Source organism: Thamnophis elegans, chromosome 1 (genome assembly GCF_009769535.1).
Source record: "Thamnophis elegans isolate rThaEle1 chromosome 1, rThaEle1.pri, whole genome shotgun sequence".
Lineage (NCBI taxonomy): Eukaryota > Metazoa > Chordata > Lepidosauria > Squamata > Colubridae > Thamnophis > Thamnophis elegans.
Genome location: NC_045541.1, coordinates 131,730,475 through 131,747,576, shown reverse-complemented (window position 1 = coordinate 131,747,576; position 17,102 = coordinate 131,730,475). Strand labels below are relative to the sequence as shown.

The following is a 17,102-nucleotide window of genomic DNA, read 5'->3' as shown; positions in this document are numbered from 1 at the left end:
ACCTTTTCTATGAATATATTTTGTAGTATTAGGATGCTTGGAAGAATACTTAGGGAAATGGTACTCAGTGCAAATATCCTTTTAAAGCAAATAGTTACTCTACTGATATTCATTGCAAAGCCTAGACAACAGCATCAGTAAGATGCCGACAAGCAACATGCCCACATTTCTAATTTTTAACCTATATGAATAAAGAATAGTAGTTTTAAATGATATCTCAAAGAATGTAAACATCCAATGATACCATCTCAACTTCTCTCCTGTATACTAAAAATACCAAGCTACTACTTATTGAATCAGATAGGAGATACAATAAATATTCAAAATATAACAAAAGAAAGAGGTTGCTCATCTTATTCAACACAAAAAAAGCTTTAGATGAACTCTCAATATTTAAAATATATATTTAATTATCACAATTTTAGCCCTTTAAAATAAAAACTGTACTTCAGGAGATAGGTAATTTAATGATTTGCTGTATTTCTAAATGATTTTTTGCTCAAAAACTTAGTAAAGGCAAACTATTGGCCAATATACTATACGTATTTGTAAAAGATATCAAAAGAAACCAGTTTCTTGTAGAATTCAGATATCATATGCTAGTTCCCAGTATCAATCAAGCACAATTTTAGTGTTATTGCTATTCTTGCAAAACATGAAATCAGTCATTATAATTTCTACTTTCCCTGAAAGTCATATTATTAAATAACCCTGGCCATTCAAATTAGTTTTTACTGGAGAATAATCATATTTTAAAAAACCTAACAAAAATAGCAAAATGACTAGACACATTTTGACCAATAGTTTCAAAACTGTCATGATTTTGTTTCTTTATAAGAGCAATGAATCTGAACATCAGTTTTAGTAAACAAATTCATTTGTATTTCAAAAACATAAATGAAAGTTACTGTCAAAGTTGTTGCAATAAAAATATCTGAAAATATTATTAGTTTGTCAAAGGAAACAGGTACTTCAGAGAATGATTTTGTTACTTATGCAATTCAATTAAAAAAACAAAACATCAATACTTGTCTTCATGTTTTGGAGTTATCTATTTATGCCAAATCACAAAGATGCAAGAAAAACAAAATCTTAAATGAAGAACCTTCTGCTTTCATTACAATGCTTGAAACAGAATTGCAGATCTGACATTACAAGGTGCAAGTTCCAGAAGTTAGCTGTCTCTCATAAATAACTTGCAAATTAGGTTTTAAAAAATTCACTCCAACATTGCACTAAACATTTGAAAAGTTGAAGAGTGAATTACTTATGCTGCTGCTTTTTCTTCTTCACACATTGGATACAATGAGATTCATTAAAGCAAAATAAAACTAAAAATAGAATGATGATCTCTAGAACTTGTGAATTAATATTGTTTGGGTGCAACACCACTCAGCTAGCATAGTCAATACTCACCCTGTTATAGCAGATGATGAATTCACCCAGCTGGTGAGCTAAGATGCGCCTACGGTCATAGAGAGCCAGGCGGCGACTTGGAAGTAGCATCCTCAACGACTGTTGAAGATTACTGGCTGCTCGCTTCAAAAAACGAACCACCAGTTCCTGCCGTGAAGAAACAACACTGAAGACAAGATCCAAAGATTCAATTTTATTAAAAGTATATCTAAATTTGTTTAAAAGAAACCACATTGTAAAGAAAATTGTGTGTTAAAAAAAATGGAATGTGCGATCTCAAGTATTTTATCGTTACCTATCAAATCTGGGCACGCTTTGGAAGAACTGCTCAAGAACATGTGTGGTACATCCCTTCTGCTCATTCAAGCACTGTGTATTTTTTCAGGCTTCCATGAGAGCTTGAAAAGACACAGCTGCTTTGAATTTCACATTAAGTTTCATAGTTGCTTTAATGAGTCAATTCATTAAATCAGCCTCTTTCCTTCAGGCTTGTATGGAACGGTAGAGAGGAGGAGTGCTCCCACGAGTTCTAAAACCATCTTCTAAATCAGGGATGTCCAAAACTGGAAACTAAGACTCATGGACTTTTGACATGGCTGGTGGGGGAATTCTGAGAGTTGAAGTCCACAGTCTTAAAGTTCCCAAGGTTGTACACCCATGTTCTAAATCATTTTAAAGCATGTACAATGCTATTGTCTATTATTGCTGTCTATTAACCTGTCTATTATATTATTTTATTTGTTTATTAGCCACAGATAAAAATCACATATCTGAAGGATAGCAGATTTTTGCATGTCATTTTGGTTAGGTATACTTTTGCCGCCATTATTCATTACTTGAATTACTTTTGGTCATACTATCTTACTTTAAGGACTGCATTATTATTATTTCTTCCTTCTTTGTTACCAGATAATGGTAGAGAAGAAATAACTCTCCCTGAAAAATAAATATTAAGCTGCCTGCTATGGTGTTTGATTTCAAACACATCCTGTCTCCAGTTTGGATTTACTTTTGGCTAGATGCCCTACTAAACATGTAAATGAACTGTTTCGTAGCCAAACCATTACATTTCACAATTTACCTCTCATTAGCATTATATTAGATTGGTCTGAACTGTTACTCTAAATATTATTTTTCACAGCAGGGCAGACAAAGTAGCTCTTAGAAAGCCAGTTTCAATTTTCCACTTGGAAAGAGTGGGGTAACATTTTCCACTGAGGCAAACTGATTATTCCTTATTTCTGACATAAGGTTTTTAATCTTTGAGCTAGATTGGCTCAATACGCACTGCCTGTTTTCACAAAGTCTCCATTTGGGCTAAGATGACAAAGACTAGAAATGTGGAGCAATCTCATTAAGTGCTATAAATCCAGTACTTTATATAAAACACCCAAAGTGATGTGATTGGGGGAAATAGAAAAACAACTCAGATATATGTTTGGTAGCCAAGTTATATACAGATTTTAAGAAGAGGTCATTGGGAACTAAATGCAAAAGAAATATAGCACTCTAAACTGGCTATCACTTTAGCCATGCTCTATTCAGCTAAACCTAATCTCTATCAGACTCCAAACACACTTCTACTTGTTCTACACATCAAAAACTAGACAGGATCAAACAGAGGCATTCAAATTGTTTTAAATTATGGAGAAAGGTAAGATGTGTTAACATTGCAAATGGTTAAAACGTTCAGCAGTTCTGCTCAGCCCTAGCTGAGAGGAATCAGCTCCCTACTGACTCTGATTCAGGAATGCTGAGTAGGAACAGCTGGGTCCCTTCCTGAAAAGTACTGGGCAAGCACACCATTTCTTACCATCTGCTCATCTTCCTTGGCAGCCCAGACTGGGTTATGGACCTCATCACCAGCCTCTTTCATCAGACGCAGCTGGACCCGCTGCAGGTAAGCAGAGAAAGCTCTGCGAGCCTGAACTTTGCTGCAGGAGAGAGGTAAAGACACCCATGAAAATGCAGCTTTTACTCTCCAAGACCTTTGCCAATCATTATTAGCTGTTAAGAAGGGGATAAATCGTTTAGAATTTGGATCAGAAAAAACACAGTTTCACTGGAATAAAACTGGAGAAGCCTGATTAATCCAGTAAAACTGCAGAACTGTATCACAGAGCTCCAAGTGAAAAGGATTAAATTTCTAAATTTCCAAACTGAAATTTTATGCTGCCAAAACGTCCATGTCGCCAAAATAAATATGGAAGATGAGTTCAAGTTTAAAAGAGAAAACTCTTCTCTCAAACACAACCTCGGAAGGCAACATTTGCACTTTCTCAGCAAATTCGTGCCAATCAATATGTTTGCTGTATATTAATTATTCTCTGGATACTGTGAGAACTATGGATGTTATTCAAGTTAAGTGGAGAGGATAAGCTCTTAATACAATTTTCACTGCTCTTTGAAGAATGTTAGCTAAGAACATGACCAGTTAAAAAATTGCCATATTTTAATTTTGTATCCTCTATATTTCATTCTACAAATTAACTTTATATTGCCTCAAAAAGGTGAAGTTGGATTAATAGCCAAAGCTTTTAATGACTCAGCAACTCAGACTAGTCAATTTACTTCTGTAAAATGCTGGCAGTGATTCTTCTCATTGGTTAATGTTTTACAAGGAATACTCCCCATTCCCATGTTGTCTTATCTGATGGGACCCAGAAGGAGAGTCTTTTCTGCCCAGCCTTTAGAACACGGGTGTCAAACTAACCGCGTCACAGCGGTGTCACGTGACATATCGGGGCGTTTCCCCTTCACTAAACCGGGCATGGCCATAGCCAGCACGTGACGCATCCAGCCTGCGTGCTGCGACTTTGACAGGCCTGCTTTAGAACATCACACCCCAGAGGTTACATTGGTTCCAACCCCCTGCTGGCTTTCAAAAGACTCTAAAGACATGGCTCTGTAATGGTCCTGGGAGATCCAGTTATGCTAGACAACTGTATTGATTGATGCATGAGTTGCACTTGCCTGCTTATTATACTTTCTGGTTTTAATTTGTTTTAATCTATTTTAAATGAGTTGTTTTTACTGTGTTGGTTTTTTTGCTGGGTTGTTTAATTAATCTATATGAGCTGCCCAGAGTTACATATGTGTAATGGGTGGCTAGCTGAGAGGAATCAGCTCCCTACTGACAAAATTTAATTTACAAAATAAATTAAAATTTTGCTCTTATATTGTTCAAGAGATATTATGGGAACTAATATTCTAACCAACTGCATTACCCATTTATGTGTTTTCACTATTGCAGAAAATAGACAAGCCAAATTCTTTTGGCTTTTTTAAAACTTTTTTTAAACTTTTTTTTTAACTTTTGTAATATGTGTTTGTTTTTTTTAATGTTGTACACCGCCCTGAATCCTTGAGAGAAGGGTGGCATATAAATCCAATAAACCAAACCAAACCAAACCTATAAGGTGCGAATTCTATCACCTACAAACTGAAATTAAGAGATTCCAATTTTGTCAGATTAGATAATAGGAAATGGTTTTCCATACATAAAAGCTGGATCTGTATTCAATCATCCTTTATTTCCATTAAAATTAACATGAAAAGTTGCTGATTATTAACTTAAGTCCCTTCAATTTTCATGTGACACAACTGCAAGTATTGTTAAATATGGATCCAACTTGAAAGATATATAAAAACACAAATGGAGTTATGATTCTCCATGATCTTAATGTATATATTACATTAGGATATGTTTTCTAGCCAGCTGAAATATTTTTATTTTTCCATTTTAATGTAGCTGTCAAAACTTTTGAACAATCTAAATAAAAGTTTGTTGAGTACTTTGGATGCTCATTTATCTTAGAGACGAATACCAAAATAGTAAGCAAAATCTGTACTTAAATTGTGATTTTTTTCCCCAAATCATAGACAAAAGTATAACAGAAAGTGATATCTGATAGCAACATGATACGAAATGCTGTCACAATAGCTTTAAATTGTAGATAATGTAAAGCCTTTTCTAAATAAAATGCCTTTGAATGTAAATCTGTTCTGGACAAATAAACTTACTTCATATACAGTTAACTAGGCAGATTACATTAAATTTTAGAGAAAACTGTAGCAAGAAAAATATACCATCTATAAATACAGAACATTTTAGAAACATTAAATTACTATGGCACTGTCTTGCAAAAGTGACTAGATGCACCTGGGAAATTTAAACAGTGCATGAAGGCAAGAACCCAAAGCTGGCTTCAGAAATCAACAAAGGCAGTTAGCTGCCAATTGCCAGAATAATAAATCAGTATTATCAAGCAACGATAAGTATTCAGACTGAATTGCCATGCATAATTTTCTACAGAGGTGCTGTTTTACCAGCAATTGCAGCTAGCACCTTAAGAAACAGGGAACTGCTATATGGTGTACCTCTTGGTAACTCACAGGGAACAAAGACTAGCTGGGATCTTGTATCTGAACCAGACAAACTGATTTTTGTGGTCTGTGTCACAGGAGTCTAAGAAAGGTGGTCCTTCATCCCTATCTGATCCATTTTGGAGACATTCCAGTCAAACAGGTTCTTGATTAGCCTGTCCCGGATTGGTTTGTGTAGGTGGATTTCTGACTGGTCTAGGAAGCTGGAACACAACCATTAAGCCCGTATGCTCATCATTACTTGATTGCCATCTGCTGTGAAAGGCTACATCACTACCAGTAAATCACTATCAGTATATTCTTTACCATGCCCACCACTACCATTATGCAGCTAGCATAATTACTAGCCTCCTGCTCCTTCAGTTGGTTTGCTTATCTGGGAGTGATAGCAGCATTTGTCCAATATGGTCACAACCAATCTTTAACAGGAGTCAAAGGAATGCTGTGATCCTAACACAATCAGGTGCCAAATACTTTTTGGAGCTCAAGTATTGTATTATAAGATATATATATATATATTTTAAAGCAGCTGCTTGACAATGAAAATTTTCTATCTGCTCAAAAGCCTTCCAGAAATGTACTACCATTGTTTCAACAGCTTGCCTACTGAAAAAGAATCTGGTAGTGTTAGAAATATAATCTAACGGTTGGGTTGGCAATATATAAATCATGTAACAATGTCTGTTTCTTTAAATCATGCTGTAAATGTGATTGGTTGCTGTTTCCTCAATCGGCCATAAGATGGAGCCAGAATCACTGTTAGATGCTGATCTGATCTGAGTGTTTGGAAGCTGGCTGTTAGAGGTGCCGTAAAGTGATCAGTGTGAGCTATTGTAAGTTTTGTAACTGCTAGCATACTTTGTGTACCGAACTGTTTGTATGATTATGGACTATGTTATTTGGATTATCCCTTAACTGAAAGACGTTGATGACTGACTGTCTTAACCGTGTATGACTTGGACTGTTTGATGGACTCTGATACCTCTATTTCCACGAAAGTAAAAGCCTATTTAAACTGCAGTGTCTCTGTATGCTGGTTTGTGGGTTCTCCAACACCACTTTCACAACGCTTCTCTGAACGCACTCGCTCTCCCAACGGGGAGCTTACCTAACACTGGTTATGGGCCCAGGTTATACCAGACGTAGCTAAAGGAGAGTTGGTGTTGATACGCAATACTGCATACAGACAGCTGTTTCGTTAGTGATTGTTACTATCCTGGAGAAGATGGCGAGCGACCCATCAACAAACCTATCAATGATAACCCGGTTGGATGGAACAAACTATGTTTCCTGGTATATGAAGTGCAGTCTACTCTTGCATAGCGAAGGCTTATGGGATGCTGTACAGAATCCACCAAATGTAACTGCTTGGAATCCAGTTAACGATGATGATGCCAACAAGATAGCAGATTTTCAGCGATGCAACAAACGGGCGTTGTGTATAATTGGTCTAACACTGAATGACCAACAATTAGTACATATTCGTGGAGAAAATTCTGCTGCAAGATGTTGGGAGAATTTGAAGATGATTTATGTATGTGACACTGTAGGTGCACACATACATCTTACACGCAAATTGTTGAGGGCATGTCTTCTAAAAGGTGGAGATATGTTCGCTCATCTAAACTTTATGAAAGGAGTTTTCCAGGAGCTACATGAAAAAGAACTAATTTTTTCTGAGCTACATCAAGTTTATATCATACTCTCCTCACTGGATGAGAGTTATGATGTTTTTGTATCTTCTCTTGAAGTCCTAACCCAAAATGAACTAACATTGACTGACATTACTGCACGACTGTTGGAAGAAGAAGGTTGGAAAGAGAACAACTGAGAGAGAAACCACCACAACATGAGGAGTCACCTTCTATAGCCTATACTGTTCGAAAATGTTTCTCTTGTGGGGCTAAGGTACATATAGCTAGATTTTGTAAAAAGGCAAAACAACAGAATGCCGCAAGAGCTAGAAAAAATGCTAATGGCAACTTAGCTATGTCTATTTTGGCTATGTCTAGCAATGCACCTGTAAACCATGATTTGATAGTGGATAGTGTTGATAGTGGAGCATCACAGTGCAGTTACCAATGTTATATGTACCTAACCTGAAATTCAACTTACTATCGGTTAGGGCTCTGGTTATTATTGGCTATGTGGTAACCTTTAGGGGAGATATCTGTATTACTGAAAAGGAGGGTAACAGGGTTACTGCTACTTTAAACAACGGTTTGTATGTTATACCGGATGACCAGATGGCTAACACAACTTATCATAATGTTAAACCCCATGATGAATGTATACATTTACTACATAGATGCATGGGGCACATTAATTTCAAGATGCTGCAACAAACTGTTAAGTTGGCAGAAGGAGTAAAACTAAACACATGCAGAAAATATTTAAACTGCAATGTTTGCAATCAGGAGAAAAGCAAAGTTACTCCAGCAAACAGACTGAATGGTTTTAAAACAAAGGAACCTCTGGAGGTTGTTTTTGCTGATATAATAGGACCTAAGAAACCCAGTTTGGGAGGTGCCTGTTATGTTTTGAGTATCATGGATCATTATTCACGATATGGTTTCTGTTACTTAATGAAAAACAAAACAGAAACGTTTCAGAATTTCTTTAATTGGCTGAGGTTTGCGGAAAGAAAGATGAAAGCCAAGGTTATTACTGTAGTTACTGATAGTGGGATGGAGTTTACCAATTATACATTTCAAACAATGTTAAAAACAGCTGGAATCGAGCACAAATGTTCTGCTCCTTATAGGCCACAACATAACTCATTTGTAGAATGAAGGGGGAAAACATTACAGGCCATGGCTCAAACTATGATAGCTGATTCAGGTTTGCCGGAAACACTGTGAGGTGAAGCTATGATGCGTAGTAACCATATTTTAAATAATGTGGTGAATTTAAAAACCGGTGAATTGCCATTCACTAGGTGGCATGGCAGAAAACCAAATTTGAGTTACCTACATACATTCGGAGCCCCAGCATGGGTGCATATACCATCACAAGTGAGACTGAAAGGGCAACATAGAGCTCGACAGTTATTTTTTGTAGGATATGAGGATTACCATAGGTCATTTAGGTTTTGGGAGAAAGGTACAACTAAGGTTTACTGTAGCGCTAGTGCTAGGTTTATAGAACACGTGGAGTGGAATAAATTAGAAACAAATGATAATGTAATTATCGACACCCAAGTATTCCCTAATGATGAGGTAGTAAAATAGGTAATTAAAGAAATTAAGGAAGAAGTACAGTTACAGGAAGAACCAGAAGAACAAGATCAAGTTATACAGGAGAGTCAACTGGTGAGTCCTGAAATACCTAGACGTTCAATCCATGTAACAAGACCATCTGACAGGTATCAGGCGTCTATAGCATGTCAGGCAAATAAGGTTCCTGCTAATTACCAAGAATTAACTCTATATCCAACTGAGGAACAGAAAGCTTGGAAAGATGCAATGAAAAAGGAATTAAAATCATTGCAAAAGTTAGAAGTATATGAAAATGTAAAGTTACCACCAGGTAAACATGCCATTGGTGTAAATGGATTTTCAAAATTAAAAATAGTGTAGATGGGACTGTAACCTATAAAGCCAGGTTAGTTGCACAAGGGTTTGCTCAGTCAGCCAATGACTATGATGAGGTCTTTGCACCTAGTTTAAAGGCTACAACATTACGTGCAGCATTAGTGTGGGCAGCTAAGAATGAATATATAGTCAATCATTTAGATGTAGAGACAGCATATCTTCATGCACCGTTGCAACATACTATATATTTACAGAGCCTGCAGGATTCAAAACTGATAGTAAAACTGATTGCTAGAGGTTGAAAAAGAGTCTTTATAGCTTGAAGCAATCAGGATATGAATGGAATCAATGTATAGTTAGAGAGTTAACTAAGATAGGTTTTAAAGCTGGCATGGCTGATCCATGTTTGTTTAAGAAAGAAAGTGATGGTGTGATTTCATTGTTGCTATTGTTCACTGATGGCATAGTATTAATCACTAAAACTGAGCAAGAAGCTATGGGGATTATAACACTGTTAAGGACGCAGTTCAGTATAAAACATCTCGGTGAGATTAGGCAATATCTTGGTTTACAAATAGATAAAACTAAAGGATACAAAATCTCACAAACTGAGAAGATTAACCAGTTACTCAGAACTTTTAGGATGGAACTGTGTAAACCAGCTAAAACTCCAATGAGTCAAGAATTTAGCCATGATGATGTAAAAAGCCCTGTGTTCTATAAAGGTATTTATCAATCATTATTTGGTAGCTTATCGTATCTGAGTAATTGGTCAAGGCCCGACATAGCATATAGTGTAAATCAATTAGCCAGGTTTAATGCTGAACCTACTGAAAGGCACTGGCAAGCTGCTAAGAGGATATTAAGATATCTTAAGCAAACGATGCATTATGCATTGTATTTAGAACCTAAGGATGATCTGAGCTTAACTGCATACGCTGATGCAAGTTTTGCTACAGATGTGTCTACACGGAAATCAACATCAGGGTTTGTTGTATTCCTACAACAAACTAATTGGATGGCAGTCTATTAGACAAAAACATTTAAGTCTATCAAATATGGAGGCTGAATTCTCATGTTTGTCATTATTATGTACGGATTTGGTTTGTTATAAACTACCTGATATACGAGAGCCTATTGTTGTTTATGAAGACAATCAAGCAGCAATTCAGATGGCATCCAATCTTGCTGTAAAAACTAGGTCAAAACACACTGATCTAAGATATCTAAATGTAAGGCAAAGTGTGAATGGTAAATTAGTTTCACTGGAGTACTGCATGTCTGAACATAACATTGCAGATCATTTTACTAAGGCCCAAGGTAATATAAAGCATAAACATAGTTGCGAGGAATACAGATTAAGATTGTAAGATTTATATATTGTCCTACCCAAAGGGGAGAATGTCAGGAATATAATCTAACGGTTGGGTTGGCAATATACAAATTATGTAACAATGCCTGTTTCTTTAAATCATGCTGTAAATGTGATTGGTTGCTATTTCCTCAATCGGCCATAAAATGGAGTCAGAATCACTGTTAGATGCTGATCTGATCTGAGTATTTGGAAGCTGGCTGTTAGAGGTGCCGTATAGCGTGAGCTATTGTAAGTTTTGCAACTGCTAGCAAACTTTGTGTACCGGACTGTTTGTATGATTATGGACTATGTTATTTGGATTATCCCTTAACTGAAAGACGTTGATGACTGACTGTCTTAACCATGTATGACTTGGACTGTTTGATGGACTCTGATACCTCTATTTCCACGAAAGTAAAAGCCTATTTAAACTGCAGTGTCTCTGTATGCTGGTTTGTGTGTTCTCCAAAACCACTCTCACAACGCTTCTCTGAACGCACTCGCTCTCACAACGGGGAGCTTACCTAACAGGGAGTTTCTCATGAATTCAGTAGCAAATAAGTCCTCTGTCGAAAGAGTAAGGCAGAGGTTGCTCAAGTGTTCCACCAAAGGTGCCAGGGCATTTAGTTAGTAATAAAAGAACTCCTGGTCCACAGCCAGTTCCAGGCTTGAAAGGATACTGAACAATCAGTAGTAAAATTGTTTATAACATACCTGTTCTTTGTTTCTAAACTTAAAGTTACTTTAAGTCAGAAGAAATGTTTGGCGAAACTGAGGGCTTCAATAGTTGGACCAATGATGCAAAATTGAATGGACTGAACCTGAATGTCTGGAGAGTTTGAGATGGATTTATTTTTTAAAATATTTAAAACTATTACCATAATGGGGAGTTTTATGTTTCATAATGGTGAGAAATTGTGCTATTAATTTTCAATAATAGTGGCTGGAGAAGGTTACGAAGATAGAAAAAATGGATTTCAGAACCTGCTGAACCCCTTTTTTTCTGCGTTAACCTCTAGATTTCAAAGAGGAAACTGCTGACAAAAACAGACAGCCATCCATGCATTTTATACCACTATTTCCATAGTTAGATATTCTAGATCAGGGGTGTCAAACTCGCGTCGTCATGGTGTCATCATGTGACGTATCACAACTTTTTCCCCCTTCGCTAAACCGGGCATGGGAGTGGCCAGTACCTGACGCATCTGGCCCACAAGCCGCGAGTTCGACGCTTCTGTTCTAGATGTTCTACCACAACTCAGCTATTTTCTATGTCAACTTCCCCATATCCCAGTGCAATCAGCAATATGATACAAACAGTGAAGGAATCCCAAGTCTTTTAGCCAAATCAATCCCATGAACTCTCTTACCTTAGATTCCTGTTCTCTTGCAGAATCTGTAGCAAATTAAATGGAGGATCAGTATTCTTTGGCACTGGTTCCAGTTTCTCTTGAGGAGGAGGCCCTTCATTTGCAGGCTTCTCTTCAGGTTCCTTTCGTAATTTGACTTGGTGGGGGGGCTTCACCATCTCTGTCAACTGTGGCTTAAATTTCACAGGCATATTTCTGAGAGACCCGACTGTTTCACCCTGGCATATTTCTAGTTCTTCATCTTCCATTTCCTCCTCTTCTTCACATTCTGTTTCTGACTTGAGGATAAAATCAGCTGATTGTGATGTACCTGTCAGAATCAGTATATTTCCAATTCTCAACATTTTAGCAAACTAAATTTTAAAACAAAACAAAACATAGTCTGATGTATATCATTCAGTGCTTACATCTCTAAATGGGTAATAATGGATTATATAAGAGCACTAGGTAAGCCAAACGGGAAATCTGTACAAACTTTTTTTTTTAGATTCCAAAGATAGCATTTACACATACAAGATATGGTTTTTCTCCATTAAACCTGTATATCCACACTACAGGAAAATAAGCAGGACATGTATGTACCTGACAATCTTGACAGTCTTCCTGGTCTCAGTTTGCCAAACCTTCGCCTTTGTTTTCGAACCTCTAGTGATAATAGTTTCCGCTCATATAAGGCAGCATGAAGCTGAGCGTTACAATCTACAATGTCCAAACCCAGTTCAGCAGCAAGAGCTAACCTGCAAAAGATAGGAACACAGAAAACCCTTCATGGTTTTTGTCCCAACGCCCAGAGACATCGAAATGATCTTCCCACTTTGCCTATAGCAGTTAGACTTATATACCGCTTCATAGGGCTTTCAGCCCTCTCTAAGCGGTTTACAGAGTCAGCATATCGCCCCCACAATCTGGGTCCACATTTTACCCACCTCGGAAGAATGGAAGGCTGAGTCAACCCTGAGCCGGTGAGATTTGAACCGCTGAACTGCTGATCTAGCAGTCAGCTGAAGTGGCCTGCAGTACTGCACTGCGCCACCTCGGCCTATATTTGGGGGGGGGGGGGAGGACACAGTACACTGTCACTTCTAAAGCCATCAAATCACTTTGAACAAAGTTACCTAGCTGTATTTATTTTTTGTCAAAAGTGAGACCGCAGCTTTTCAGAAAAATGAAACAAAATGTATTAAGGATTTGAAAAGCAAATCAATGCCTTTTAAAACCAAATGTTATGGTGGCATTTTGCCACCCTCATTAAATCTTATTGAGCTGCTAAAAAAAAGAGTGTAGCAATTTTGTGGACCACTCTCAAAATTATCAGTTCCTGGGGAAATCCATCTACAATTCATAGTTGGCAGCTCAATTTACTGGAAATCTCTACAAGAGAATACAGTTGAAATAAAACTAGAGAAAGTGGAATGGCACAACAGTAGCAGAGGGATGTTATTGAAAACTCGAGCTCAGAGGCATTAATGTTTACATTATAATCAAACATGCAACTAATTGTCTATTATAATCTCTTTCAAAACTGTCTATATTTTATTTGATTCTTCATAATATCAGTAAGATATGCATTCATATGAGGATTCCAGAAAAGGATTGGCAAGCTTGCCTTCTGTTCTTTTATATTAATAGGACAATGGCCAAGAATTAAGAAATTCTGCTGGAACAACTGAAAAGCTGATTTATTTATAATATTCTATAGTGTCCCAGTTAGCCTTTTTATAACTATGTGGGATTAAGATCCATAGCAATCAGATTTATTTCATTATTCCGAGTAGGAAGTAAAGGTCATACATTTATCCTGGTCATCCATTTAAGCTCAAAATTGCTCTGTGAAGTAGGTACCCCTGAAAAATCATTAATTGCCCAAGAATTTTTTTTTGTTTAAGGAACTCAGACCCCCATATTTAAGGTCATCCCTAATTTTATCTTCACAACAAGCCTATAAAGTGGGATGGCTGAGAGAAAATGAATAGTCTAAAATCACCCAGAATATTCTATAGTCTGGAAGGGATTTAAATGACCTCTCTACTCCCACATCAACCTCAGATAGCTTCCTATGTTAAGTGATTATTAAGGGAATCATTATGGGTTTGGTTTGTTATGATTTCAGAATCCAAATAACTTAATTGTAGTCTTGATCTATGAACTTTCTACATCAGCACTGTTAAACTCTTCAGAAATTATTTTTCAAATGTCAAAATGGGTGTGTTCACATGTGTATCTTAAAATGAAGGCATGAGTATCAAATGTCAAATATTAGGTAGAATGTGCATAAAATCCAATACAAAATTATCTAAAAGCAATGCGAATTCAATGGAATATTGACATAAATTGGCTGTAGTCTGATCTACCTATTCCTAATCCTACATAGGAAACCTAGGAAATAAACATTACAGAGGGAATACTAGTCAACCAGTTAACATTAGCCAAACTCAACTGTTCATTTAGCAACTTTTACTGTAGAAGTCAAATTGTTGACTACAAAGTTGTACGGTAATAATGGCAAAAAGTTATAAATATTTTACAAATTATCATACTTGTCTTGCCTTAGCTTCATCATCAGCTACTGACCTTATGTTTACAAAATGGATCAAATGTTTAACTCAAGAAAAGAATATCACATATACTACAAATGGGCACTTTACTTCCTTTATCCAAATGAAAACCACCAACCCAAAGATTACTAAAATACGAATCTGACCTGCTTACAATTGGAACAAATTTTTAATGCTGACAGATAAACAAATATTTAAATAGCCTGCGAAAAATAGATAAGATGAAAACAAAGGTTATATAATTAAGACCTCATGTTTTAATCATTTTCCTCTGCCACATTTAAAATTGCATTTTGACAGCATCTTTTGGGAAGGTTCTATAGATCATTTTCAATGTGGCTATGGTCCACAGTTCATGTACCATTCTTGACAATATTCAGGAAGGCCTATTTACAAAACAATGGAGTCCTTTGCATGACATCAGAAGCTTCATTTCAAGTCTTACCGAGCTCGTCTAGGAACTGGTCCTTTCCTTGAACTTCCTCTATAAAGAAATAGAAGTGATTATGTTAGTTATATGATAGGTTTAACTCAAAGCGTAACAAATCTATAAAAATACTGTTAAAAAAAACTAAACTGTTGATAAAAATGGCAGCTTAGGTCAAATTAAAGACAATTAGCATTGCCTTGCTAGATCAGAATAATGTCCATGTTGTGCTTTCAAAGACAGCAAATGCAGAAACCAAAAGCTCACTGTTGATTCATGATGATGCCCAAGTCTACTGCTGCAGGGGAATAATGGCAAGAGAGAAGTTCATGCCCTGTCTTTGAGTACCTAAAAAATTTGACAAATCACTGTGAGAAATAAAATGCGGGGCTAAGATGTGCCTCTGTTTTAGCAGAGCTGCCCTCACAGTCTTACCTATTCTTCTTCCCCAGGATTCATAAACATATCCTTTGCAATCTCCACTGTCAATATGCATAATCATTGATAGATCTGCTCTCTCTTAATTTGCTGAATAATTCCAATGTGAGCATCCCTCAACAGCAGTACACAGGCGCAATAGCCAGATTCATACACTCCAGCAACTATCTTGAGTGTGAAATCTTTACCTGGCAGAAGCATTATGGTAACAAAAAATGATTTTGGAGCACTGGTTGGTTCCTAGCTTACTACTACTGAGGATGAAGTGGATGGGTGACAATATCATAAAACTGTTGCAAAATAATTCTGTAAGGTTGACCATTTTAAAAGACATGATCTACTGGCATGGGTTTTACCTTAGATTCACAAAACAATTCTATACCATTTATTGTTTGATGCAATGCCCTGAAGCCACCTTGGTCTGTTATAGAGTGTGAAATGCAAGCATTTGAAACATTTTGAAAATGTTTACTGGAAATATTTTTGTTTGAAATGTCTTAGGTTCCGCCTCATTTCCAAATGTATTTTTATAAATAAATAAAACTTGTACTCAAGTCATTTCACCCTTTAGGAATACTTTGTTTTCATTAAAATTGATATTAAATTGAACAACAAGGAGAAAGGATTTGTTCTTGTGATCAGCTGAAGGACTAACGGGTAATCATCCTAAAATACATTCCCCTAAAAGTTCAAAAAATATTTGAAAATTGGTGGATTACCACAAGTTCTTACATTAGAATGGTTCTATTTCACTAAACTGTTCTGAAGTCAGAAGTGACTTCTGACTTCTATAATAGCTGGATTATTTGGAAATACCTAAATGCTGGCATATAATAAAGAATCCAAATAAAATACCACTGAACTAAATACTGTAAATTAACAGAACAGTAGAAGACATTCAATTAAATGCAATAGTAAAGTTGTAGAGGCATTTGGACAGACAACTGTTGGGAAAAACTGTTGGGAAAGACTTTGCTCTACTTCAGAAAGCCAATTCTTATGTTCTTGGGAATCTCCTCCTTTTATTTGCATATGAATTATTCTATGACTTCCTCAGCTTATACAGTAGTCATCAACAATTTAAATATTCTTAACTGTCATACAGTTTCAGTCCAATGTTTATAAGCACTCCTTCCCTATGTTCACCATCATTTTCTAGCATTTTTTACTATTTTAGCTTCTTAAATTCAATTTACATAGTTTACCTTGATGATATAATTTCTGAACCACATGGCACACAGGGAAATCCACATCTTATATCCCAGTGTTATTTTCCTTCAATATCCCAGTTTTTCCCAGGCTACTACCATGACTTTCATTTGATAACTGCAAATGCTAAGCAATGCCAAATATAACATGCTTTAATATTAAAGTGTTGTAACGCTTATTGCCTGGAATGGTTTCAAATTCTGGCTGCACTGATATACAGAATGACTAGGATAGACACATACCACATACCAATGACGTAGAAAAGAAATTATTAAGAAGTAAAAAAATAGAAAGGAACCAAGATTTTTTTAAAAAAACTATAGAACTATCTTCGTCCCATTACACCAGCCCATTCCACCCAGTCAAGCAGGAAAGCTATGTTGCAGACCTCATCAGTTAAAGAACTTCAACTGG

At 36.4% G+C, this 17,102-nt stretch overlaps 1 protein-coding gene across 1 annotated transcript in view; it reads right to left on the bottom strand.

Moving 5' to 3' along the window:
- Window positions 1–17,102, bottom strand: part of TTLL5 (tubulin tyrosine ligase like 5) — a 144,473-nt gene that overhangs the window by 68,491 nt on the left and 58,880 nt on the right. The window contains exons 20-24 of the mRNA XM_032231786.1: window positions 15,060–15,098; window positions 12,642–12,796; window positions 12,060–12,369; window positions 3,230–3,350; window positions 1,417–1,563 (exon numbers count right to left, since the gene is read on the bottom strand). Coding sequence (XP_032087677.1) covers window positions 1,417–1,563; window positions 3,230–3,350; window positions 12,060–12,369; window positions 12,642–12,796; window positions 15,060–15,098 — 772 coding nt within the window. The remainder of the gene's footprint in view (window positions 1–1,416; window positions 1,564–3,229; window positions 3,351–12,059; window positions 12,370–12,641; window positions 12,797–15,059; window positions 15,099–17,102) is intronic.